Source organism: Eretmochelys imbricata, chromosome 2, assembly GCF_965152235.1.
Source record: "Eretmochelys imbricata isolate rEreImb1 chromosome 2, rEreImb1.hap1, whole genome shotgun sequence".
Lineage (NCBI taxonomy): Eukaryota > Metazoa > Chordata > Testudines > Cheloniidae > Eretmochelys > Eretmochelys imbricata.
In genome coordinates this window covers 155115643-155143173 of record NC_135573.1, presented here as the reverse complement: position 1 = coordinate 155143173, position 27531 = coordinate 155115643, and the positions used below count along the sequence as shown (strand labels likewise).

General features: G+C 43.7%; 1 protein-coding gene across 3 annotated transcripts in view; it reads left to right on the top strand.

Moving 5' to 3' along the window:
* INVS (inversin) overlaps positions 1-27531 on the top strand; it is a 215232-nt gene that overhangs the window by 120864 nt on the left and 66837 nt on the right. For all 3 annotated transcript variants that reach the window (XM_077810860.1, XM_077810858.1, XM_077810859.1), the window contains exons 6-8: positions 1676-1856; positions 14455-14564; positions 23654-23825. In XM_077810860.1, coding sequence (XP_077666986.1) covers positions 1676-1856; positions 14455-14564; positions 23654-23825 — 463 coding nt within the window. The remainder of the gene's footprint in view (positions 1-1675; positions 1857-14454; positions 14565-23653; positions 23826-27531) is intronic.

Genomic DNA, 27531 nt, shown 5'->3' with positions numbered 1-27531 from the left:
AGAATGTACAGAACAGGTAATCATCAAGTGATCCATTCCCTCTCACCCATTCCCAGCTTCTGGCAAACAGAGGCCAGGGACACCATCCCTGCCCATCCTGGCTAATATCCATAGTTCTTTTTTTAACCCTATTATAGTCTTGGCCTTTGCAACATCCTCTGGCAAAGAGTTCCACAGGCTGACTGTGCTATGTGTGAAGAAATACTTCCTTTTGTTTGTTTTAAACCTGCTGCCTATTAATTTCATTTGGTGACCCCTTAGTTCTTGTGTTATGACAAGTAAATAGCACTTCCTTATTTACTTTCTCCACACAAGTCATGATTTTATAGATCTCTACAATATCCCCCCTTAGTCCTCTCTTTTCCAAGCTGAAAAGTCCCAGGCTTATTAATTTCTCCTCATATGGAAGCCATTCCATACCCTTAATCATGTTTGTTGCCCTTTTCTGAACCGTTTCCAAGTCCAATATATCTTTTTTGAGGTGGGGCGACCACATCAGCATGCAGTATTTAAGATGTGATCGTAACATGGATTTATATAGAGGCAATATGATATTTTCCGTCTTATTACCTATCCCTTTCTTAATGATTCCCAACATTTTGTTCGCTTTTTTGACTGCTGCTGCACATTGAGTGGATGTTTTTAGAGAACTATCCACAATGACTCCAAGGTCTCTTTCTTGAGTGGTAACAGCTAATTTAGACCCCATCTAAATTATTATTTATATTTTCCAATGTGCATTACTTTGCATTTATCAGCATTGAATTTTGTTGCCCAGTCACCCAGGTTTGAGAGATCCTTTTGTAGCTCTTCGCAGTCCTCCTGGGACTTAACTATCTTGAGTAGTTTTGTATCATCTGCAAATTTTGCCACCTCACTGTTTATCCCTTTTTCCAGATCATTGATGAATATGATGAATAGGACTGGTCCCAGTACAGATCCCTTGGGGACACCACAATTTACCTCTCTCCATTCTGAAAACTAACCAGTTATTCCTACTTTTTGTTTACTATCTTTTAACCAGTTACCAGTCCATGAGACGACTTTCCCTCTTGTCCCATGACAGCTTACTTTGCTTAAGAGCCTTTGGTGAGGGACCTTGTCAAAGGCTTTCTGAAAATCTAAGTTCACTATATCCACTGGATCCCCCTTGTCCACATGCTTATTGACCCCCTCAAAGAATTGAAAATGGAGCTTCGTGTTTTAGAAACGGGCCAGGGGACACCACCACTAATATGTGGTAAAGAGGAGTATCTTATGCGGTGGAGCAGTGGGACCGTCTACGAAGCTTTTTAAACCTGGAAAAAGTGATCTAATTACGTGAGAGATCTAATTATGGTTTCCACAAATACTTGAGTCAGTCCTTTAAGGACCTGTGTATGGATCTGTTCACACTACATAACCAGGGCAAAACCCATTGGTGTGAACTGAAGATGAAATACTGCAACAGAAGCTTGGGATAGATATCAAAAACATGAGCCAAAAATATTTGACAGTAACTGCAGATTTAGTATACGTAACTGGTTATAAAACTATCCAGTTCCCGCTGTACGGATTAGTGACACTTCATCTCTTGCCTATTGTGAGGCATTTTCCACTATCCATGAAGGGTATATAATTTTTCTTTCAAACTCATATAACATATTTTTATGTTTCTGATGTCTTTGTTAAACAGGATGCTGCTCCCACAGAATCTTTATTGAACTGGCAGGACTATGAAGGACGAACCCCCCTTCATTTTGCAGTTGCTGATGGGAATGTGGCAGTGGTTGATGTCCTGACCTCTTATGACGGCTGCAATGTGACATCTTATGACAACCTCTTTCGAACTCCTCTTCACTGGGCAGCTTTACTGGGTGAATTGAATAACACTGAATGCAAAACTTACTTAGGGCCATTGTCAGTTTTTTATCCTGTCTCCTATTACTATTAAATTCTTGCCTGGCACTATGCTAACTAATCTTTGTAGAATAATTATGATAGGCTATCAGACTAATTGGGAAGCAAATTCCAGAGACTGAGAACCTCCACTGAAAATGTCCTATACCATCAGACCATGCATTCAAATCTAAGAGCAGTTACTCAGAGCATATTAACTATTCTCATTTTAAATGGGATGCATAGGTGGAAAGGCAGTTTCTCAGGCCTCAAACCAACCAGGACTTTAAAGATCAATATCAACAATTTGAATTACATCCTAATGCTTAGGGGGAGCCATTGCACTGTTTGGATCACTTGTGTTTTATGCTTCCTATAGCTAACACAACTGAGCAAGTGGGCCACCTCGTTCCGCACCAACTGTTCCTTCAGAATGATCTTCAAGGGTAACCTCTCATTGAGTCCATTAGAATAATCCCATCTGGAGGTACCTAGAGACTCAGCCCAGAGGAGCAGAGAAAAGCAGCTGCAGCAGGTACAGCTACACCATGAGTGGTCAGTCAGAGGAAGATAAGGCCCAAATGGGGTTACCTTTCTCACTCATCAGAATCAGATCCAGAACTATTTTTAAGGGAGAGCCCCCACTACCACCACCTTTGGAGGCTCCCAGAGCTTTGTGGCTTGGGGAATGAAGAAACTCCTAGGATGATCCACTCAGCAGGAGCAGAGACAAGCACCCAGAGTAGGGACTTTCAGACACTGATGATGTCATCAGTAACTACTTTTTAGAGTTTTTACTCTGGACGGTGTTTTCCTTCACTGATTAGCTGCTTGCTTCAATGCCTTCCCACCCCCTCCCTCACAGTCTCTTTACTTCAGCCCCAATTCACTTTCTTTCCATGCTCCTCCTCTTTCCCTCTCTTTTCTTAGCCCCCTCCCTTCGGTGTTCCCTCTCCCTCTTTCCATGTAGCTAATCCCAATTCCAGCAAAAACCCCACTCTCAAAAAAAAAAAAAAAAGTGGAACTAACAAGATGTTTGCAAACCATCATGTTTTTCACTCTGCTTGTATGTTTTATTCCTTCCCTCAATCCATTTTTTGTCTTGTCTGTTATACTGTAAGCTTTTCAGGGCAGAAACCATTTCTTATTCTGTGTTTGTACAGTTCCTAACGCACTGGGGCCCAGATCCCTACTGGTCTCCTTAAACACTAGCACAGTACCAATGAGAGATAATTACGCAGATAACTGTGACAAAACCACATCAGAGAGAGTTGTTTGTAACCATCATGTGAAATAAATAAGCATGACCTTTCTGGCAACCAAAGCAAGGAGTAATAAGGGATCCAGAAGATCCCCTAAATGGTGAACCTCGTTGACAAAGGATGTGCACGCCCCTGCAATCATAAGCTCTAGCATTGTGGAGGAAGGATGTTCTATTGGTTATGGGCACTAGCCTGGTACTTGGCAAATCTAGGTTCCTGTAAATCCAGCTTCCTGTAAGACCTTGGACAAATCACTTAGTTTCTCTGTGCTTAAGTTATCCATCTATGAAATGGGGCTGATAATGCTTTCCTTTTTCACAGACGATATTGAAGCTTGTAAGTGATATTAAAGATTATATTGGTGATATTAAAGATTGTAAGTTAGTCAGAGACTATAGTAATGGGAGTCAGATAATTACATTAGATAAATCTAGATCCTGCCTCCAGTCATCCAGAGATTTGTGAGGATTGAACTTCAGTTCACCTTCTTCTAAATTTCTGTCTTAATCAGGCTTCAGAGTAGCAGCTATGTTAGTCTGTATTCGCAAAAAGAAAAGGAGTACTTGTGGCACCTTAGAGACTAAATACATTTGTTAGTCTCTAAGGTGCCGCAAGTACTCCTTTTCTTTTTGTCTTAATCAGGAATTTCCAAAGACATCACAGCTCCCAGGTTGGATAAGAACATAAAAATGGCCATACTGGATCAGACCAATGGTCCAACTAGCCCAGTGTCCTGTCATCCAACAGTGTCCAGTGCCAGGTGCTTCAGAGGGAATGAACAGAACAGGCAATCCTCAAGTGATTCATCCCCTGTTGCCCATTCCCAGTTTCTGGCAAACAGAGGCTAGGGACACTTCAGAGCATGGTTTTGGATTAGAGAGACAGAACTGTATGTTATCTGTATACTGCCCCCCAAGCAGACCCACAAAAGCATTGAATTGGAGGGGTGACTGACTAGGTCCCAGAAGAGCACTGTACAAGAGAGCCCTTGAAAGAGATGAGCAGTTACCAAACGTCACCCTCCTGGATCTTTAAGAAGAAGGAGCAGAATCACTGAAGTGCCAGCCACTACTGCTATGGTCTGTGGTTGAGTTAACAGAACCTCTTGAACAGAGATATCTAAAAGCATCAGCGTGGACACCTAACATTTGTCCATTGCTAAGACTAAATCATTAGCCAAATGAAATCAGTGCAATCTGTGTACTATATCATGGCTGAAAAGTTGGTTGAGAGGGATGACAGATGTCCATGGACTCCAGAGGATACTGGTGTTGCCTGGCCAGCATATTTTCAATAACCTTACCGCAAAAAGGTGGGTTAGAAACAAGTAATAGTTGTAAAGTTTGTCACTATCAAGAGGCTAGTCTTGAGCAAGGGCCTAACAACCTCTCATTTACAAGAAGCTGGCACCCTACCCTCCTGTAGGGGCATTAAGGATCTCAAAGATCAGTAGAACCAATAGGCCAGATCTTTAGCAGGTCTAAACCTGCTCTGTTTAAGTCAATGGAGTTATGCCAGTTTACACCAGCTGAGGATATAATCATTCATATTACTGATTGTATATGATTTTAGAGCTGGCTCTTCTCCCCTCACAAGGGTTTTTCAAAGCTTAATAAGTTAAACTTTGCACTTCACCTGAAATTGCAAAATGTTACATTTGTGATAAGTAGTATAATGAAAACTTTAGCATGAAAAGGAACTGATTTGTTTTGATTCCAGAACTTGTGAGTAGCAGCAGTGCTCAGTAGATGAATATCAAGTTCTCTGAAACTGTAGGTATACTAAATGGCTTTATTTGTGAACGAGTGCAGCAACCAGAAGAAACACTGATGTCCCTGCTCCTCTCTGATATACCAGTCATTTAATGTGAAGAACACATTACTTCAAGTTATGAAGCTTTGCAAAATTCTGCTAATAAGACCTTTTCAGGCACTGTGAGGGCAAATGGGCATCTTTTGTCTCCATGAGATAGTGTGTGATATTCATCTCTCATGTACTACCTTTTCCCTCCCAAAACCCGCAGTTCAGCCAGGAAAAAATACAGTTGAATTTTTTTATCTTTCTAATGTTGCTATTACTGACTTTTTTCCATTAACATATCCAGTCTGAGTCTCTGTAAGGCCAGTTCTACACTACAAAATGTTGTCAGCATAGCTATTCAGTGAGGAGTGTGAAAAAACACACCTACCAGCTGACGTAGCTTTGTCAGCAAAACCCCAGTATAGACACAGACAAGGTCACAGACAAGGTCAACTCCCACACTGCTGTCCTGGGCAACACAGCATGGGGAAGAGGTGAGCAGCCCTCCTTGGTGAAAGAACAGGTTAAGGACTATTCAGAAAAGCTGGACATGCACAAGTCCAGGGGTCCAGACCTAATGCATCCGAGGGTGCTGAGGGAATTAGCTGATGTGATTGCAGAGCTGTTGGCCATTATCTTTGAAAACTCGTGGTGATCGGGGGAGGTCCCAGCTGATTGGAAAAAGGCAAATATAGTTCCCATCTTTAAAAAAGGGAAGGAGGAGAACCCGGGGAACTACAGACCGGCTAGCCTCCCCTCAGTCCCTGGAAAAATCATGGAGCACGTCCTCAAGGAAACGATTTTGAAGCACTTGGAAGAGAGGAAGGTGATCAGGAACAGTCAACATGGATTCACCAAGGGCAAGTCATGCCTGACCAACCTGATTGCCTTCTATGATGAGATAACTGGTTCTGTGGATATGGGGAAAGCAGTGGACATGATATATCTTGACTTTAGCAAAGCTTTTCAAACAATCTCCTACAGTATTCTTGCCAGCAAGTTAAAAAAGTATGGATTGGATGAATAGACTATTAGGTGGAGAGAAAGCTGGCGAGATTGTTGGGCTCAATGGGTAGTGATCAACGGTTCGTTGTCTAGTTGGCAGCTGGTATCAAGCGGAGTGTCCCTGGGGTCGGTTCTGGGGCCGGTTTTGTTCAAATCTTTATTAATGATCCGGATGATGGGATAGATTGCACCCTCAGCAAGTCTGCATATGATACTAAGCTGGGGGTGGAAGTAGGCACACTGGAGGGTAGGGATAGGGTCCAGAGTGACCTAGACAAATTGGAGGATTGGGCCAAAAGAAATGTGATGAGGTTCAACAAGGACAAGGGCAGAGTCCTGCACTGAGGATGGAAGAATCCCATGCTACAGGCTGGGGACCGACTGGCTAAGTGGCAGTTCTGCAGAAAAAGACCTGAGGATTACAGTGGATGAGAAGCTGGATAAGAGTCAGCAGTGTGCCCTGGTTGCCAGGAAGGCTAACGGCATATTGGGCTGCATTAGTAGGAGCATTGCCAGCAGAAGTGATTATTCCCCTCTATTCGGCACTGGTGAGGCCACATCTGGAGTATTGTGTCCAGTTTTGGGCCCCCCCACTACAGAAAGGTTGTGGACAAATTGGAGAGAGTCCAGCGGAGGGCAACGAAAATGATCAGGGGGCTGGGGCACATGACTTACGAGGAGAGGCTGGACGAACAGGGCTTGTTTAGTCTGCAGAAGAGAAGAGTGAGGGGGGATTTGATAGTAGGGTGACCAGATGCTAAATCCAAAATATCGGGACTGCCGCAGGGGGAGCGCCTTTTCAATTGTTACACTCACCCGGCACGTTCGGCGGTGGGAAATAAATCTTGCTGACGAAGAAAGAAGTGCCCGCCGACGAAGTGCCACCAAAGACCCAGATGTGCCGGGTGAATATAACAATTTAAGAGGCGCTCCCCATGCCTCTCACCGCTGCCTAAGCGCAAAAAAAAAAAAAAAAAAAAAGCTGCACCCGAAACTAAGTATCGGGACAAACTGCTCAATATTGGGATAGTCCCGATTTTATCGGGACGTCTGGTCACCCTATCTGATAGCAGCCTTCAACTACCTGAAGGGGGGGTTCGAAAGAGGATGGAACTCGGCTGTTCTCAGTGGTGGCAGATGACAGAACAAGGAGCGATGGTCTCAAGTTGCAATGGGGGAAGTCTAGGTTGGATATTAGGAAACACTATTTCACTAGGAGGGTGATGAAGCACTGGAATGGGTTACCTAGTGTTAGGGGGTTTATTCCTTCACCCACTTACTTCCCTGGTCCTTCTCGCATGAACAGAGAGCAACAATACCCGAAAACCAAAGGTGCAAACAATTCGATGTTTATTGGGGTGAACTTCCAGCAAGCTTAAATACAAGTTCCTTTTTCCTTATTTTCGAACCCCAACTTGCTTCCTGTTTGCCCCTAATTTATATAGTAATATTCTTAGCTATACCTTAACCAATCATTCTACTGAAATTTAACTAACCAATCCTAACATATTGTAACATGATTAGCTAACCAATTATATCCCACCACCTTAATTAGTTTACACCCAGCAAAATTAATTATACAGCAGACAGAAACAATCACAGAACCAGACAGAGACCATGCCAATAAACAATAGCAAAGTGGGAACTATAATGACAAAACAATACACAAGTGAGGATTTCACATCCCAGCTATTGATAAGTGAGTTCTTGCCGGACAGGATGCTATCAAACTAAGTTTCCTTTTACATTTTCTAGGCACTTCCCTTTCTCTGGAGGTGATAGGAATACAATCCTGTCCTGATAGTGCCTAACAGCCCAATAGCACCTTATTTCAATGTGACTAGTTTGGAATGTGAGGATGTGACCTTTCGCTTCCCAGCGTATGGCTGCCTCTGCTGCTTAGCCAAAGGCCTTAGCCTAAGCACAGGGCCTCAGACTGTCACAGTAAGAGAAGGCCCTTACACCAGCAGACAGTGATTTTGATTCTTTCTTTTATACCTCTAGAACTAGCCAAGTGATAAGAATACCCCTAAATTCTTAAAGTACAGGCCTTTGCAGACAGGCCTGAATATCTATATCCTAACACTCCACCCCCTTTTTTTTTTTTTTCTTTTTCTTTTGGGATCCTCCTGCCCAGATATCCCTGGAAAAACATAGGACATATGGCGACACATTTCCTGATAGGGCCAGGCATCAAGGTGGAAGGTGTCGATGCTCCATCTGTCCCACTGCCCCTTGTGTAGTACCATGCCCTGCACCTTCTCTCGTACGGGCATACCACACCTATTCCAATTAGTGTTCCAGACTTCCCAGTATAGTGGGCCCGAGAAGGTTGGGTCCGGGTTGTCTAGTACACTTGGGGGGGGCTTACTACATTACTTATAGGTTATAATTAGTGGCTGTTCTCTAGAGGGTTGTGCCCCCCTTGATCGTTTCCATATGCAATGTAACACAATGTAACAGAGGTGGGTGCTGCAACTTAGGGGTGCCCTGGGAGGCGTCCTGTCCATGTTTTCAGTTTAGGACGGGATGCATCTGGTCGCCCCACGCTCCAGGGGCAATCGAAGGGAGTCCCATGAGGGATTTTTTGATAGACACTGGAGCAGCCATCAGTTTAACCACATGGGGGCAGGGGAGACCCTCAGAAGGGACTGTGACAATTGTAGGGGCAACGGGAGGGGAGACACAGTTAACCCTGAGGCGGGGACAAATCAAAGGAATCTGGGGGGAAGGGGAGATTATGTGGGGTTGTAATGATATGCTTAATCTGTTGGGGGCAGGAGATTTACACAAACTGGGACTTGTACTGGATTTAGCCAATTGGGTGTGTTTACTGGGGCAAACGCAGGACGGTCAGGGCTATACCATTCCCATGGGGATAGCCACTATGACCATTAAGGCGGCACATGCCCTCCCACCACCCCCGGCTGGGTGGGAACACATCCCTATGTGGGCGAAGGATAACCTGGATTGTGGGAGGGGCAGCATGGAGGTACTGATGGAGGGAGGGGACCCTCCCCCACAGAAACAGTACCCTATTCCTCGGGAGGCATTGGCAGAGGTGGGGGCAACTATTGGGGAGTTGGAACAGAGGGGACTGATTCGGGCAGTTGCATCCCCTTGTAATGCTGCTGTGTGGCCCGTGAGGAAGCCAAATGGTACCTGGCGCCTCACTGTGGATTACAGGGCACTAAATGCTCTGGCCAATTCGCCAGCCTCAGTGGTGGCAGCATACCCTGAAATGTTGGCTCGTATTGGACCCCAATTCCGAATTTTCACAGTTTTGGACATAATTCCAGTGGGTTTTGGTAATAGCTAACATAGCTAATGGGTTTTGGTCTCTGCCACTAGCTACCTCGTGTCAACATAAAACTGCATTCACATGGGAGGGCAGACAATTATGCTGGACAGTCCTACCCCAGGGATATAGGGACTCCCCTGTAATTTTTCACAGATACATGAGACAGGCTCTGGAGGGGGTGGATTCAGCAAGGTGCATACAATATGTAGACGACCTGTTGCTAATGTCAGGGACAGAGGAAGAAGACAGGGAACTAACTGAGCAGGTCCTGCAAGCTTTGGCAAGAGCAGGATTGAAGGTCAATGGGAAAAAGGCTCAGATGGAACAGACAAGAGTGACCTACTTAGGAGTGGAAGTGTCTCAGATGGGAAGGGAAATCGATAAGGGACGGGTGCAACTGATCCAGTCCCTGCCACTGCCTACGGATGTTAAAAGCTTGCAAAGTTTTCTGGGTCTAACTGGATTTTGCAGGGATTTTGTGGCCAATTATGCAGAAATAGCCCAGCCTCTATTTGACCTAACCCGAGCCTCAACTTGGGAGTGGTCAGAAGAGTGTACTGAGGCAGTGAGAGTGCTAAAGGAAAACCTGGCCAGTGCTCCAGTGCTGGCCTCCCCGGATGGGGAGAAATTCTTTTATCTGTATCCTTTGGTATCGGACACTACCATTGGTTGTGCATTAACACAGGAGTATGGAGCAAAGGACCGACCTGTGGCCTTTGCCTTCTGACTTTTGAGTGCTGTGGAATTGAAGTATGGGTGGTGTGAAAAGGTGCTGTTGTGCTCCTACTGGCGGGGTAGGGAAATTTAAATACTTTACGGGAATGCAGAAAGTCATAGTCCGATCTCATCATGACCCCCTGCGGCTGTTAAACATGCACACTATCTTACAGGGACAAGTGAGTGGACAGCGTATTGCTAAATGGTTGCTGGCTCTGTAGGCAGAAAACATTAAAGCAGAGGTGTTAAAGGACCCCATAGTCTGGGTAGCTGGATTACATCTGGCTGGCACCCCACACCAATGTGAAGCCAGCCCAGGTAAAACCCAACATCAGGTGTTTCGGGCGGCTAACCCCAATCAGGTAAAAGAGGGGACACTGGTATGGTTTTTGGGTGTATCAAGTTGTAGGTATCAAGGGGGACGGAAAACTGCAGGCTTAGCTGTTGTGGGAATCAGAGGCAATGAGACAGTCAGCACCATTGGTTTCTCACTAGAAGCAAAGTCAGCTCAGGAGGCAGAACTGGCAGCCTTGATAACAGCTTTAAATGAAGTGGATCCCAAATTTGAGCCAGAATGTTGGGTGGTGGTAGATTCAGATTATGTATTTCGTGGTGCCACATTAATGCTGAGATGGTGGGCAGATAATCATTTCAGGGCAACAGACGGCTCCACAATCAAGCATGCTACCTGGTGGAAGCGAGTGGAGGAGCCCAGTCACTGTTTTACACGGATCAGTGTGGTAAAGATAAAGGCACACAAGAAAACAGGACCCCTAAGCAAAGGAAATAATCTGGCCGATGTAGAGGCCAAGTGGGCTGCAACAGAGGCACCCCCATGGCCCTGGGAGCCAGAAGAGAGTGTGCTTGTAGCAGTGTTAACAAGAAGTGGGGTGGATACAGATCGGGGAGGGCGAATTCGAGAGTTGCAGGAATCTGACCCAGGACTGGAAGGCATCATGAAACCTGGGGACAGGCATGTGCCAAAGGTGGAACTAATGGAAGGGATTTGGTGTGTCTTAACAATTGAGGGACCGGTAATGTTGTGCCCTCAGGGAAGTCGGATGGCTTTCTTAAGCTGGGTGCATGGAAGCTTGGCAGGGGGACACCCCGGGTTTGAGGAGGCACTGGGAACTTTAAAAAGGTTGTGCTGGTGGCCAGGAATGGCAGCTGATTTAAAATCACATCTGGAACGTTGTTTGGACTGTGCCAGGCACAGCCCACCTCACAAGGTGCTAAGGGGAAAATTAATGAGACAAACCCCAAGGGGACCATGGGAAAGAATACAGATTGATTACACAGGACCCCTACCACCAGATCACAGAAAAAAACGATTCATGTTGGTGGTAGTGGATGCTTTCAGCCGGTGGGTGGAAGCTTTCCCCACAAAGTATCAAACTGCCCAGGTAACTGCTACAATACTGGTAAATGAGGTATTCACTCGCTGGGGGGTCCCAAAGGTGATTGACTCAGACCAAGGAGCTGCTTTTCGGTCAGATCTGTTAGGGGAGCTATCAGCCCTCACTGGAATCACACAGTTGTTCCATATTGCTTATCACCCCCAGGCTGCGGGGCAGGTGGAACGCATGAACCGCACCATTAAAAGTGAGCTAAGAAAGGGAGTGGAAATCAGAGGAAAAAACTGTGACAGTAAGAGAAGGCCCTTACCCCAGCAGACAGTGATTTTGATTCTTTCTTTTATACCTCTAGAACTAGCCAACTGATAAGAATACCCCTAAATTCTTAAAGTACAGGCCTTTGCAGAAAGGCCTGAATATCTATATCCTAACACCTAGAGATGCAATCTCCTTCCTTAAAGGTTTTTAAGGTCCAGCTTGACAAAGCCCTGGCTGGGATGATTTAGTTGATGTTGGTCCTACTTTGAGCAGGGGTTTGGACTAGATGACCTCCTGAGGTCTCTTCCAACCCTAATCTTCTATGATTCTATTATTTTTCTATGCCAAGAGAAGAGTGATTCTGTAAGCACAGCCAATGTTATATTCAGGGTAGTGGTATTAACATGTCGATAGAAAAAATCCTTCTGTCATCTTATGCTGTATCTGTGCTCTGGGGCTCCATCTGTATAGCTGTACCAACATAGCTATACCAGCAAAGCATTTGTAGTATAGACAAGGCCAAAGTTATAAAGTCGTATATACAAACGCTGTACGTTTTATAAGTTATCAAACACAGAACTGGGGACATAAACCTTGTACTTTCATCACTCATTAAGTTTCCCTTTGAAACACTAGCCACATGTTCCATGTATCGCCTGTTAATGAAAGTTTTAGTCTTTGTGGCCATCATCTCAGCCAGAAGGGTAGATGAGCTTGGAGCCCGACTGGCAGAGCCTCCATTCTCTATATTCCATAAGTACAAAGTCTCATTAGGGTTACTTCCAAAGTTCACCCCAAAGTACTTTCAGAGTTCCAGTTAAATCAGTCAGTCCACTTCTCTGTTTTTTCCCTGAAGTCACATGCATCTGAGGAGGATAGAAGACTTCATTCCTTCGACATATGACGAGCCTTGGCCTGCTACCTGTAAAGGATTAAACCAATCAAAAAATCACCTAAACTGTTTCTCGCCATAGCAGAATGACTCCAAAGTCAAGCTATATCTCCCCAGAGGATCTCTAAATGGATCTCGGGCTGTATCCTACTCTTCTACCAGCTGTCACATCTTCCTCCCCTCATGGATAAGGGCTTATTCTACAAGAGCACTAGCAGAATCAGTGGCATCGCTTCAGGATGTGCCTCTACTTGACATTTGCAAGGTAGCTAAATGGAGTTCCATCGACACATTCATGAGACATTAGGCTCTAATACAGGACTCCTTAGGTGATGCATCCTTTGGCTCAGCAGTCCTTCAAATGACTCTGCAACCTGCATCCTCGCACTCTACTTGAATACTGCTTGTCATTCACCTGCAATGGAATGCACATAAGGACCAGCACTAAAAAGAAGAGAAGGTTAATTATCTTATAGTAACTGGAGGTTCTTTGAAATGTATACACCATCTGTATGCCACTACTCGTCCTTCCCCTCTGCTTCAGATCATTCCTTGATTTACAGTAGAGAAGGAACTGGAGAGGTGATTGTATTGCTCCACCCTTTATACTAGGGGTGGCCAACCTGAGCCTGAGAAGGAACCAGAATTTACCAATGTACATTGCCTAAGAGCCACAGTAATACGTCAGCAGCCCCCCACATCAGCTCCATCCCCCAGCACTTCCTGCCCACCAGCAGCCCCACCAGTCAGCGCCTCCCATCTGCTGCAATCAGCTGTTTTGCATGCTCAGGAGGCTCTGGGGGGATTGGGGGAGGAGTGAGGGCATGGCAGACTCGGGGGAAAGGGGCAGGGGCCTTGGGGGAAGGTATGGAGTGGGGGCAGGGCCTGGGGCAGAGATGGGGGTTGAGCAGTGAGCACCACCCAGCACATTGGAAAGTTAGCATCTGTAGCTCCAGCCCCAGAGCCAGTGCCTATGCAAGGAACCACATGTTAACCTCTAAAGAGCCGCATGCAGCTCTGGAGCCACAGGTTGGCCATCCCTGCTTTATACCCTTGGCTCAAGGCACAACAAGAGCAATGGCACATGCACAGACCAACAGACGCTCGTTGCAAGAATTCTCCAACTCCAGGCACATAAAGTGCATGTGCACCCACAGTGGAATACAAATAGGGACCACACATCTCAAATAACCTCCAATATCTGTAAGGTAAGTAACTTTCTCATGTAGAATTCATTTAATGAGTTGGAACATAGAGTTGAAATAATGGGTGTGCTTGGGGAAACTGGAGTTTTGGGGGAAGAAATTAGAATGCTTACAAGAAGTTTTTCAAATGATTGCAAGAAATAATATCCAGAGGCCAAATCTTGAGGTTTTTAGTTGTTTTTCATGTCGTTCTCAGTCAGATTACCATGATCTTCAATGGGAATTCTGCGTGAATAAAAACTGAGTAAGGACCTCCAGGCTTGATTCCTACAACACACTGTACCTTGAAATGAAATTGCTGGTTTAAGCAACACGAGCAACCAAAAGCACATCATCCCAGACCACGGCTCACTTTGCTGCCTTGAGCTGACCACTGGGTCAAATTCAAGGTTTTGGTTGTATCCATCTCACTTATTACAGTATAGTAGACTGTTGTCTAACAAAGTACTATTGATGGTGTAGTAATAAACTATAATAGCCTTTTGTCTTTTACTATAGATTCTAAATGGCCTTTTCCGCAGTTTCATTTCCCCAGGCCATCATGGTTCCCTGGTGGCCTGCAAAAGATGAGGGTAGAAGGAACAGTGAAACTAGAGCACCATTGGCAAAAACAGCATGCCAAGTTGGACAATTGCAACATAAAGCTCATGTGAAATCTTATGATTTTATTTGAATGTCCCAGCATTTATTAATGTTTCTTATGTAGGAAAGAAGACTTCAGAGCAAAGCAACTAGTCAGCTGCATACGTTATTCATATGTTAATTTCTGCTCTTTTGTCAGGCCATGCACAGATTGTCCATCTCCTGTTAGAAAGAAATAAGTTTGGAACAATCCCATCTGATAGCCAAGGGGCAACACCCTTACATTATGCAGCACAGAGCAACTTTGCTGTAAGTATGGTATATCTGAAACATAAAGCAAAGTATTTTAAAATATAACATAGATTATACAAATTATTGTCTAATGATAATTATCATGTATCAAGCGGAGTGCCCCAGGGGTCAGTCCTGGGGCCGGTTTTGTTCAACATCTTTATTAATGATCTGGATGATGGGATAGATTGCACCCTCAGCAAGTTCGCAGATGATACGAAGCTGGGGGGAGACGTAGGTACACTGGAGGGTAGGGATAGGGTCCAGAGTGACCTAGACAAATTGGAGGATTGGGCCAAAAGAAATCTGATGAGGTTCAACAAGGACAAGGACAGAGTAGAGTCCTGCACTGAGGACGGAAGGATCCCTTGCACCACTACAGGCTGGGGACCGACTGGCTAAGTGGCAGTTCTGCGGAAAAGGACCTGGGGATTACAGTGAATGAGAAGCTGGATATGAGTCAGCAGTGTGCCCTGGTTGCCAGGAAGGCTAACGGCTTATTGGGCTGCATTAGCAGGAGCATTGCCAGCAGATTGAGGGAAGTGATTATTCCCCTCTATTCGGCACTGGTGAGGTCACATCTGGAGTATTGTGTCCAGTTTTGGGGCCCCCCCTACTGAAAGGATATGGACTAATTGGAGAGAGTCCAGCGGAGGGCAACGAAAATGATCAGGGGGCTGGGGCACATGACTTACAAGGAGAGGCTGAGGGAGCAGGGCTTGTTTAGTCTGCAGAAGAGAAGAGTGAGCGGGGATTTGATAGCAGCCTTCAACTACTTGAAGGGGGGTTCCAAAGAGGATGGAACTCGGCTATTCTTAGTAGTGGCAGATGACAGAACAAGGAACAATGGTCTCAAGTTGCAGTGAGAGAGGTCTAGGTTAGATATTAGGAAACACTATTTCACTAGGAGGGTGTTGAAGCACTGGAATGGGTTACCTAGGCAGATGGTGGAATCTCCATCCTTAGAGGTTTTTAAGGCCTGGCTTGACAAACCCCTGGCTGGGATGATTTAGTTGGTGTTGGTCCTGCTTTGAGTAGGGGGTTGGACTAGATGACCTCCTGAGGTCTCTTCCAACCCTAATCTTCTATGATTCTATGAAATAGGATAGCCCTCAGAACAGATTTCTAATGGTTTGTAGAGTAATCTGTATCCAGACGTGTGTTCACAAGTTTTATTCAGTTTTCCTGTATTGTGTATTATATAGATGATAGATTTCAAAATGTTAATATCAAAAATATATATTAAAAATTGTATATTGATTTTGAAATTTTTTCAAACATGAATACAATAGTCTATATCATAGCATCTTGGTAATTGCATGTAATAATAAAGATCGAGGTGCTAAAGGAGCGTTCAAGGACGATAAGGCTATTGCAGAGAAGCTAAATTAATTCTTTGCCTTGGTCTTCACTGCAGAGGATGTGAGGGAGATTTCCACTCTTTTTAGGTGATAAATCTGAGGAACTGTCCCAGATTGAGGTGTCATTAGAGGAGGTTTTGGAACAAATTGATAAATTTAAACAGCAATAAGTCACCAGGACCACATGGTATTCACCCAAGAGTTCTGAAGGAACTCAAATATGAAATTTCAGAACTGCTAACTGTGATATGTAACCTATCACTTAAATCAGCTTCTGTACCAGATTACTCGAGAATAGCTAATGTGACACCAATTTTTAAAAAAGGATCCAGAGGCAACTCTGTCAATTACAGGCCAGTAAGCCTAAATTCAGTACCAGACAAACTGGTTGAAACTGTAGTAAAGAACAGAATTGTTAAACATATAAATGAACACAATTTGTTGGGGAAGAGTCAACATGGCTTTTGTAAAGGGAAATCATGCCTCACCAATCTTTTAGAATTCTTTGAGTGTCAACAAACATGTGGATAAGGGTGATCAAGTGGATGAATAAAGTAAGCAGTCATGGCATAAGAGAGAAGATCCTCTTATACATCAGTAACTGGTTAAAAGACAAGAAACGAAGGGTAGAATAAATGGTTAGTTTTCAGAATGCAGAGCGGTAAATATCCATTGATGTGTACTTGGATCAGTACCGTTCAACATATTCATACATGATCTGGAAAAAGAGGTAAACCATGAGGTGGCAAAATTAGCAGACGATACAAAATTACTCAAGATAGTTAAATCCAGAGCAGAATGCAAAAAGTTACAAAGGGTATCACAAAACTGGGTGATTGGGCAACAAAATGGCAGATGAAATTCAAAGTTGACAAATGCAACATATAATGCACGTTGGGAAAACATAATCCCAACTATACATACAAAATGATGGGTCTAAATTAGCTGTTACCACTCAAGAAAGAGATCTTGGAGTCACTGTGGATAGTTCTCTGAAAACATCCACTCAAAGTGCAGTGGCAGTCAAAAAAGCTAATATAATGTTAGGAACCACTAGGAAAGGTACGATAGGGTATAATGAAAGGTATAATATGATAGAAAATATCATAATGTCACTATTTAAATCCGTGGTATGCCCACACCTTACATACTTGAGTTCGGGTCGCCTCATCTCAGAAAAGCTATATTAGGATTGGAAAAGGTACAAAGAAAAGCAACAAAAATTATTAGGGTATGGAGAGATTAAAGAGACTGGGACTTTACAACTTAGAAAAGAAACGACTAAGGGAGGTTATGATAGAAATCTAAAAAATTATGAATGACGTAGAGAAAGTAAATAAGGAAGTGTTATTTACCCTTTCATGTAACTCAAGAGCCAGGGGTCACCCAATTAAATTAATAGGAAGCAGGTTTAAAACAAACAAAAGGAGGTACTACTTCACAAAACCCACTGTCAACTTGTGGAACTCATTGCCAAGGGATGTTGTGAAGGCCAAAATTGTAAGTGGGTTCACAAAAGAACTAGATATTAGTCAAGATGATCAGGAATGAAACCCCATGCTCTGGGTGTCCTAAGCCTCTAAGTGCTGGGAGTGGAGAACAAGGGATGAATCACTCAATAACTGCCCTATTCTGTTCATTCCCTCTGAAGCATCTGGCACTGGGCACTATCAGGGACAGAATACCGGGCTAAGTGGACCATTGGTCTGGCACAGTATGGCCATTCTTATGTTCTTAGAGGAATGACTCTCGAGCCTCATTCAGGGATGCATACGTTCAACACCCTGTTCACTACCAGCTTGCCCCTGCTCTGTGGTGACACTAAGGCCTGGTCTACAGTACGCGGTTATTTCTGAATTAGCCAAGTTAATTCGAAATAAAACCAATTCTGTCCACAAGACCAAATGTTTTTTTTTTATTTAAAGGGCTCTTTAATCCGATTTCTGAACTCCACCTCGGCAAGTGGAGTAGCGCTAAAATCGAGATTGCAGTTCCGGGTTACAGGTACTGTGAATGCAATTCAACGTTACTGGTCTCCGGGAGCTATCCCAGAATGCTCCCTTGTGACCGCTCTGGACAACACTCTCAACTCCGATGCACTAGCCAGGTGGGCGGTAAAAGCCCCAGGAACTTTTGAATTTCATTTCCTGTTTCGTCACCATCAGCACAGTCCACCATCACAGGCAACCATGCAGAGTCCACCATCACAAGAGATCACGCAGTCCCAGATTTGCAGACGAGCTCCAGCATGGTCCGAACAGGAGGTACTGGATCTCATCACATGTTGGGGAGATGAATCTGTTATGGCAGAACTACGTTCCAAAAAAAGAAACGCAAATACGTACGCTAACGTCTCCAGGGCCATGACGGAAAGAGACTACTCCAGAGACGCAGAGCAGTGTCATACAAAAATCAAGGAGCTCAGGCAAACATACCAAAAAGCCAGGGAGGCGAATGGGCGCTCTGGGTCACAGCCCCATACGTGCCACTTCTACCATGAGCTGCATGCAATTATGGGGGGTGACGCCACCACTACCCCACCACTGTCTGTGGACACCTGCAAGGGGGGAGTTGCACGGAGCGAGGAGGATGAGTTATTGGAGGACAAAGAGGAGGAGGAGGAGGAGGACAGTGCACAAGCGGCAAATGGGGAATCCGTTTTCCCCACTAGCCAGGAACTATTCTTAACGCTGGACCCAGTAGCCTCCTCCCATTCCCAATGCAGGCTCCTGGACCATGACCCTGGAGAAGGCACTTCTGGTGAGTGAGAGCCTGATCGGAGCCTGGGGGTGGGGAGAAACCCAGCTGTGCTGGGCTGTTCGCGTTTAGTTTAAAGGGCTCATCCCTGCTTAGAGCCTCATCGGAGCCACATGGGGTGTTGGGCGGGGTGAAGCAATCATCCCTGAGAGCCTGCAGGCCCTCCTTTTATATGGCAAACCCCCCAGGCATTGCTTGCTATGGGAAAGGGGGCCTGGTAGTTTGAAAGCATTGAAATGAATGCGGAAGAAGCAGAACCCTGCATGCCCCTAGGGCTTACCATGGCTGCCTGCAAGCTGAATTCTGTTGCCCAGCCGCGTGTGATGGCTTATTCACACCAAAGTGGCAGGCACTTCAATATAACAGGCAAAATGCGACCTTGTACAGAAAGAACACGTACTGTGTACGATGAATTGCCTGTTTCACTAAGTGTCCCCTTTGTTCTCTAAAATGTATCTTTTAAAATACTACCCTCCCTTTTTCTCCTCCCGCAGGTGCAAATGTTTCAACACGGCCCCTATCTACTACATCCCAGAGGTTGGTCCAGATTAGAAGGCAGGAAAAACAAACTCGGGACGACATGTTCGCTGAGCTCATGCAGTCCTCCCGCACTGATAGGGACCAGCTGAATGTGTGGACGCAAACAATTGCAGAGTCCCATAAAGCGTTAAATGAACATGAAAAGAAGAGGGACGCCTGCGATAAGAGCAGGCAGGATGCTATGGTCAAGCTCATGGGGGAACAAACTGACATGCTCCACTGTATGGTGGATCTAATGCGGGAAAGGCAGCAAAACCACAGACGGCCGCTGCAGCACCTGTATAACCGCCCTCCCTCCCCCCCCAAGTTCCATAGCCTCCTCACCCAGACACCCAAAAACACGGGGGAGGCTACGGGGACCTACACACTCAATCCCAGAGGATTGCACAAGCAGCAGAAAGCTGGCATGTCTGAAATTTTGATTTGGTTTCTGGACTTGTCCTTCCCTCCTCCCCCAGTACCCTCCCTCCATCCCCCGGTCTACCTTCTGATTTCTTTCAATATGTTGTGCGACAAATAATAAAGAACGGTTTTTAAATACTTGTGACTTTATTTCCTTTCATATATATATATATATAGGGTGGGTAACTTCAAGAGAAACAAACACAACTGTCACACTGTACCCTGGCCAGTCATGAAACTGTCTTTCAAAGCTTCCCTGATGCACAGGACGTCCTGCTGCGCTCTTCTAATTGCCCTGTTGTCTGGCTGTGCAAAATTGGCCGCCAGGCGAGTTGCCTCAACTTCCCACCTTGCCATAAATGTCTCCCCCTTATTCTCACAGATATTGTGGAACACACAACAAGCGGCAATTACAATTGGAATATTGGTTGTGCTGAGATCTAACCGAGTCAGTAAACTTCACCAGTGTGCTTTCACATGTCCAAAAGCACATTCTACAACCATTCTGCACTTGCTCAGCCTATAGTTGAACTGCTCCTGACTACTGTCCAGGGTGCCTGTGTATGGCTTCATGAGCCATGGCATTAAGGGGTAGGCTGGGTCCCCGAGGATAACTATAGGCATTTCAACATCCCCAGCAGTAATTTTCTGGTCTGGGAAGTGAGTCCCTTCCTGCAGCTGTTCAAACAGACCAGTGTTCCTGAAGATGCAAGCGTCATGCACCTTTCCCGGCCATTCCACATTGATGTCGGTGAAACGTCCCTTGTGATCCACCAGTGCTTGCAGCACCATGGAAAAGTACCCCTTGCGGTTTACGTACTGGCCGCCCCGGTGTTCTGGGGCCAAGATAGGGATATGCGTTCTGTCTATCGCCCCACCGCAGTTAGGGAACCCCAGCACATTAAAGCCATCCACATTTCCAAAAGTCACTACCCTTGATACCAGCTGGTCAATGATTACATTGGCTACTTGCAGCACAGCAGCCCCCACAGTAGATTTGTCCACTCCTGACTGACTGGTAGCTGTCGGGCATTGCAAGCTTCCGCAGGGCTATGGCCACTCGCTTCTCAACTGTAAGGTCTGCTCTCATTTTGGTGTCTTTGCACTTCAGGGCAGGGGACAGCAAGTTACAAAGTTCCATGAAAGTGGCCCTACAGATACGAAAGTTTCGCAGCCACTGGGAATCATCCCATACCTGCAACACTATACGGTCTGTGCTTGTTTCCCGGGCCCAGAATCGGCATTCCAAGGCATGAACTTGGTCCAACACCACCATGGTCTCCCAATCACAACATGCCATGCTTCTAGGAATGTCTGTGTCCATGTCCTCATCACTATCGTAATCGCACTGTCGTCGCTTCCTCGCCCGGTTTTGCAGGTACTGCACATACTGCTGGATAATGCATGAGGTATTTACAATGGTCAAAACTGCAGTGGAGATCTGAGCGGGCTCCAGGCTTGCCGCGCTATGGCGCCTGCGCGGGTATTCCTGGAAAAAGGGCGCAAAACGTAGGAGAAAAGAATGGCAGTGGAAAAGAGGTGCTGTTCGGTTCATGATAGCCGAAAAAAATTGGGAAATGGTTGTCTTCTGTAGCTTTCATGGAGGCGGGAGCCCAGGACAGACAACATTGAGAAGCTCAGTAGTGCGGCAAGAGCGGGAGAGCAGAGTTGGCGGCGGAAGCTGTGCTGCTCGGTTTACGATGGCCAAGCAGAGTTGGCAGCTGAAGTGGTTGATGAGGAAGAGAAAGAGTAGATATTTATAGAGATTACATAGAAAGACGAGAGGAAATGCAAGGTGGATTCATTGTACCGGGGGAGAAGCGGTGCACCGTATTGCACTGTCTGCTGCAAGCATGATGGCGTCTGCACGCCAAAAAGGTGCGGAACGATTGTCTGCCATAGCTTTCACGGCGGAAGGAGCAACTGATGACACACACCCAGAAACACTCGCAAGAATGTTTTTGCCCCATCATGCACTGGGAGCTTAACCCAGAATTCCAGTGGGCGGCGGGGACTGCGAGAACTGTGGGATAGCTACCCACAGTGCACCGCTCTGACATTCGATGCTAGCCTCGGTTTTGTGGACGCACTCTGCCAAATTCACACGCTTTAGTAGGGACACACAAGACCGAATGTATAAAATCACTTCCGAAAATTCAAATAGAACAATTTCAAAATAATTTCGTACTATAGATATACCCTGAGATGATTTACCCTTCGCGAGCACAGTTCCCTTTCAGAAAGGATCTCTGTTGCTATTGGTGTTATCTGTACAGACAACCAGGTTCAAGCTGCCCATCTCATCTTCTACCAAGCTACAAACCCTCCCTTCAGAAGACAGCTCCATTAGCTCCTTCCCAGTTTCAGGAGCTACTGGAATACATTAGGTTGAACTCAAAAAGTAGCTTATTCACTGTGCAGAGAGCTCAGGAAATCAAGATGAACTCACCAGTATAGACCCATTCCTGACTGTCCTGAGCTTGGCACGCTTTGATAAATTCATTGAATGCAAACTTTCTCTAATTATTTCCACAGAGGTACCTATTAACATTTATTTTTTTCCTTAAGTTCCCTCTCCCAAACTGATGTTTTGAAAGAAACCTTACTGCCCCTTCCTTTACTACAGACGTTAACTATATAACCAGCATCAGGTTAAATGAGTGGGTTTATTTGGAAAGTAGGCCTTCTTGTTCTGCAAGTTAGATTCATAAATTCATAGAATTTAAGATCAGAAGGTACCATTCAACCATGTAGTCTGACCCTCAGTCTATTCAGTTTCTCCCAGTTATTCCAATATTGAGCTGATCCACTTACGTTTGACCTAGGGCTAGTCTACACTAGAAGCGATACATCGGCACAGCTGCACTGATGCAGCTGTGCTGCTATAGCGCTTATGGTGAAGACGCTCTATGCCAACAGGAGAGAGCTCTCCCGTCAGTATAATAAATCCACCTCTGCCAGAGGTGGTAGCTACGTTGGCTGGAGAAGGTCTATCCATCACATAGCGCTGTCCATACCGGCACTTAGGTTGGCGTAACTTGCGTCACTCAGTGGTGGCTTATTCACACCCCTGAGCAATGTAAATTATACTTAAGTAAGTGGAAGTGTAGACCTGGCTGTAGGAATAATATAACTTGCTGGCTTTCGGCTGGTGGGGTCCTGTGAGCTCAGAGCATGTGTACCTAGCCTAGAGGGCTGGGAAGGGTAAATCTTCTGTGTTTTGGACTGTTTTGTTTCTTTTTCTTATAATTTGCTATTTTAGAAACTGTAATGGAATCAGTGATGCTGGGAGGTGGATTAGAAAGGTCTTATATCATTGACAGCTTAAAACCAAAGCATCACCTGAGAAAGAGGTGGAGGAGTTTTTTTCTTTGATTTAAAGAGGAAGTCTAGTGTGTCGATTACACAATGGAAGCCTGGGCTAAGCTGTAATGACTTTTCTCATCTTTCTGATTTACTATATTTTAGTAATTTAATAATCTGATTATTTTATTGACTGTTAGAAATAGTGGTTTTGTCTCTAAAGATGTTACCTATCATACAGTGAAACTGTTATAGGATCACTTAGTGGTCTTTGAAAAAGGAAATTCTATTCATGTGAAGTCATATCCAAATTTGAAAAAAAAAGAGGATTTTTTTCTTGCATTGTTTCTGCTGTTCGTCAAGATGGTTATTTCTAGTAATGTTATCCCATCATTTCCCTCACAGTGATTGTAAGTTACAGAAAGTAAGAAGTGAAATCAGAATAAGACCAGTGTATTCATAACTTGTGACATAGCCATGGGTGTTATAAACAAAAAATAGGCATAGTAAGAGAATAACACAATGATCAGGGTTGAGAATTCTACAACATGATACAAGTGATGATATTACAAGCCAGAAATGTTATTATGAGACATATTGTATATAACCTTAAAAAGGAAAAATGAAGCCTTGTTTTGCTTCTTAAGCAAAAACTGCTAAGCAAAACAATAGTTTCTTCTGTCATTACAGACTCTTTTTATGTTAATTTCAATGGCATTCTTACTCAGTGAAGTTTTTCTGCAGGAAACAGTTGAAGTATTTTTGAAACATCCCTCTGTGAAAGATGACTCAGATCTTGAGGGAAGAACATCCTTTATGTGGGCAGCTGGGAAAGGCAGTGATGATGTCATCAGGACTATGCTGAATTTAAAATTGGACATTGATATCAACATGGCAGATAAATATGCTGGCACAGGTAAGGCTTGCTTTACAGTAAAGAGCTATTAGATGCTTGCATTTGGTTTAAAAAAACCTGCTAGAAACAGTCATTAGTAATTTTATACACGTAAGTAAAATCCTACAAACATTTATGCATGGGCTTAACTTTGCACATTAGCAGTCCCAGGGTCTTCAGTATGGGGAGAGAACAACCATTTTTTGTGCAGATTAGAGCAGTTCTTCTATTTGAGAACCAACTGAGAAAAAGGAGATATTACACTATGCAAATATTAAATAAACATTAATATTAGACAGGAGATGCTTTCTGTCAGCAGTTAAAATTAATCGCGATTAATTGCACGATTAAAAATTAATGTTAAACACTGCACTGTTAAACAATAATAGAATACCATTTATTTAAATAATTTTGGATGTTTTCTACATTTTCAAATATATTGATTTCAGTTAGAACACTGAATACAAAGTATACAGTGATCACTTTATATTTGATTACAAATATTTGCACTGTAAAAAACAAGAGAAATAATATTTCTCAGTTCATCTAATACAAGTACTATAGTGCAATCTCTTTATCATGAAAGTTAAACTTACAAGTGTAGTATTATGTACAAAAAAAACCTGCATTCAAAAATAAAACAATGTAAAACTTTAGAGCCTATAAGTCCACTCAGTGCTACTTCTTCTTCAGCCAATCACTAAGCCAAACAAAAAGAACAGGAGTACTTGCGGCACCTTAGAGACTAACCAATTTATTTGAGCATAAGCTTTCGTGAGCTACAGCTCACTTCATCCGTTGCATTCAGTGGAAAATACATTGGGGAGATTTGTATATGTAGAGAACATGAAACAATGGGTGTTACCATACACACTGTAAGGAGAGTGATCAGGTAAGGTGAGCTATTACCAGCAGGAGAGCGGGGGGGGGGGACGACGACCTTTTGTAGTGATAATCAAGATGGCCCACCTTGATTATCATTACAGAAGGTCCCCGCTCTCCTGCTAATAATAGCTCACCTTAAGTGATCACTCTCGTTACAGTGTGTATGGTAACACCCATTTTTTCATGTTCTCTACGTATATAAATCTCCCCACTGTATTTTGCACTGAATGCATCTGATGAAGTGAGCTGTAGCTCACGAAAGCTTATGCTCAAATAAATTGGTTAGTCTCTAAGGTGCCGCAAGTACTCCTTTTCTTTTTGCGAACACAGACTAACACGGCTGCTACTCTGAACTAAGCCAAACAAGTTTGTTTACATTTGCAGGAGATAATGTTGCCCGCTTCTTGTTTACAATATCACCTGAAAGTGAGAACAGGCAATCGCATGGCACTGTTGTATCCAGCGTTGCAAGATATTTACGTGCCAGCTGCACTAAAGATTCATATGTCCTTTCTTGCTTCAACCACCGTTCCGGAGGACATGCATCTATGCTGATAACAGGTTCTGCTCGATAATCATCCAAAGAAGTGCAGACCAAAGCATGTTCATTTTCATCGTCTGAGTCAGTTGCCACCAGCAGAAAGGTTGATTTTCTCTTTTGGTGGTTCGGGTTCTGTAATTTCCACATAAGAGTGCTGCTCTTTTAAGCCTCCTGAAAGCATGCTCTACACCTCATCCCTCTCAGACTTTTGGAAGGCACTTCAGATTCTAAAACCTTGGGTTGAGTGCTGTAGATATCTTTAGAAATCTCACATTGGTACCTTTTTTGTGTTTTGTCAAATATGCAGCGAAGTGTTCTTAAAAAGAACAGCGTGCTGGGTCATCATCCGAGACTACTATAACATGAAATATATGGCAAAATGTGGGTTAAACCGAGTAGGAGACATACCATTCTTCCCCAAGAAGTTCAGTCACAAATTTAATTAATACATTATTTTTTTAACAAGCATCATCAGCATAGAAGCATGAAGTCCTCTGGAATGGTGGCCGAAGCATGAAGGGGCATACGAATGTTTAGCATAACTGGCATGTAAATACCTTCCAATACTAGCTACCAAAGTGCCATGCAAATGCCTGTTCTCACTTTCAGGAGACATTGGAAATAAAAAGCGGACAGCATTATCTCCCATAAATGTAAACAAACTTGTTTGTCTTAATGATTGGCTGAACAAGAAGTAGGACTGAGGGGACTTGAAGGCTCTAAAGGTTTACATTGTTTTGTTTTTGAGAGCAGTTATGTAACTAAAAAAAATCTACATTTGTAAGTTGCTCTTTCATGACAAAGAGATTGCACTACAGCACTTGTGTGAGGTGAATTGAAAAATACTATTTCATTTGTTTGCCATTTTTTCAGTGCAAATATTTGTAATAAAAAATATTAAGTGAGCACTGTCAACTTTATATACTGTGTTGTAATTGAAATCAATATATTTAAAAATGTAGGAAAAGATCCAAAATATTTAACACATTTCAATTGGTATTCTATTATTTAACAGCGCAATTAAAACTGCGATTAATTGTGATTAATTTTTTTAATCACAATTACGTTTTTGAGTTAATCGCGTGAGTTAACTGCGATTAATTGACAACCCTACTAAAAATAGAAACATTTCATCTTGAATATAGATGAACATTTCTCAGTAGCTGAAGAAAACTTGTAGGTAATATAATAAACCATCCAGTGAAGTAGTTGAGTCATCAGCATGAAAATCATAAATAGGATTCATATAATATTAGTAGGATTAATGTACTACACATTGTGCCAATGCAAGAGGTTAAATGTGGTAACCCAACAGGTCTTTTACATCCTATTATCTAGTCAATGCGAAAAGCTTAATGAAACTAGCACAGTGGTTCAGAATTAAATCACACAAAGTCATGAAGTTCAAAGTTATGGTTCTCATAGCAACTGAATTCAATCTCATTCAATAGAAAAAGTCATACAATTTTGTAACGATAATATGCTGCTATTATATTTATCCGGCACTTTTCATCTCAAAGGATTCCAAAGTGCTTTACAAACTATCCACATATAAACACAGATGTACCAGTGACATGTAGGAGATAGTGGGGTGACAGCCAGTCAGACAATCTGTGCATAGCAGAATGTGAGGGGAGAGGAATTTTGGACCTGGACCTCGTGGTAGATTGCTCCTCTTAAGCAGAGGACTATGATATTTTTAATACTCATGCTGAAGTCACAGAACTTGGTTATTTAAAGATGGCTTGGAAAAGAGAAAAATGGGTTTATGTCTAAAAACTTTTTGTTGGAGGAGGGGTTTGGTTATGATTTTTTGGTTGATTGGCTTTCAGGGTTTGTTCAGATTATTTTCCCCCCATCTCATCTATTATTGCTGTTGGAAGGATTTCTTGGATGATGTAGAGGTGTATATTAGAATGTTCTATTAGTTACCGTGTGGGGAATTGAATTCCCAAGAGAGCTTTTTTCCCTTGTATTTACACTGGATAAGTGTTAACAGAGTGTTTGAGTAAAAATATTTCGTTCCTTCTTGGTTGATCACATTCCATTTCCTTAATACTTCACCAGTCAATACGTAGAGTAAGAATCGAGAACTCCTAAATTTTTATATAGAAAACCTCTTTTTAAACACCTTTCAGAGCTTGTCTTCACTGCAGAGTTAATTCAAGTTATAACTTGAATGTTTCCCCTACCTTGAGTCCTATACCTTTAACTTAAGTTGGAGGGTCCATCATCAGATGTAAGCAAAGCTTGAATCATTCATCAGCTGCTAGCACAATCTCTCTGTGCTATTAATATAGT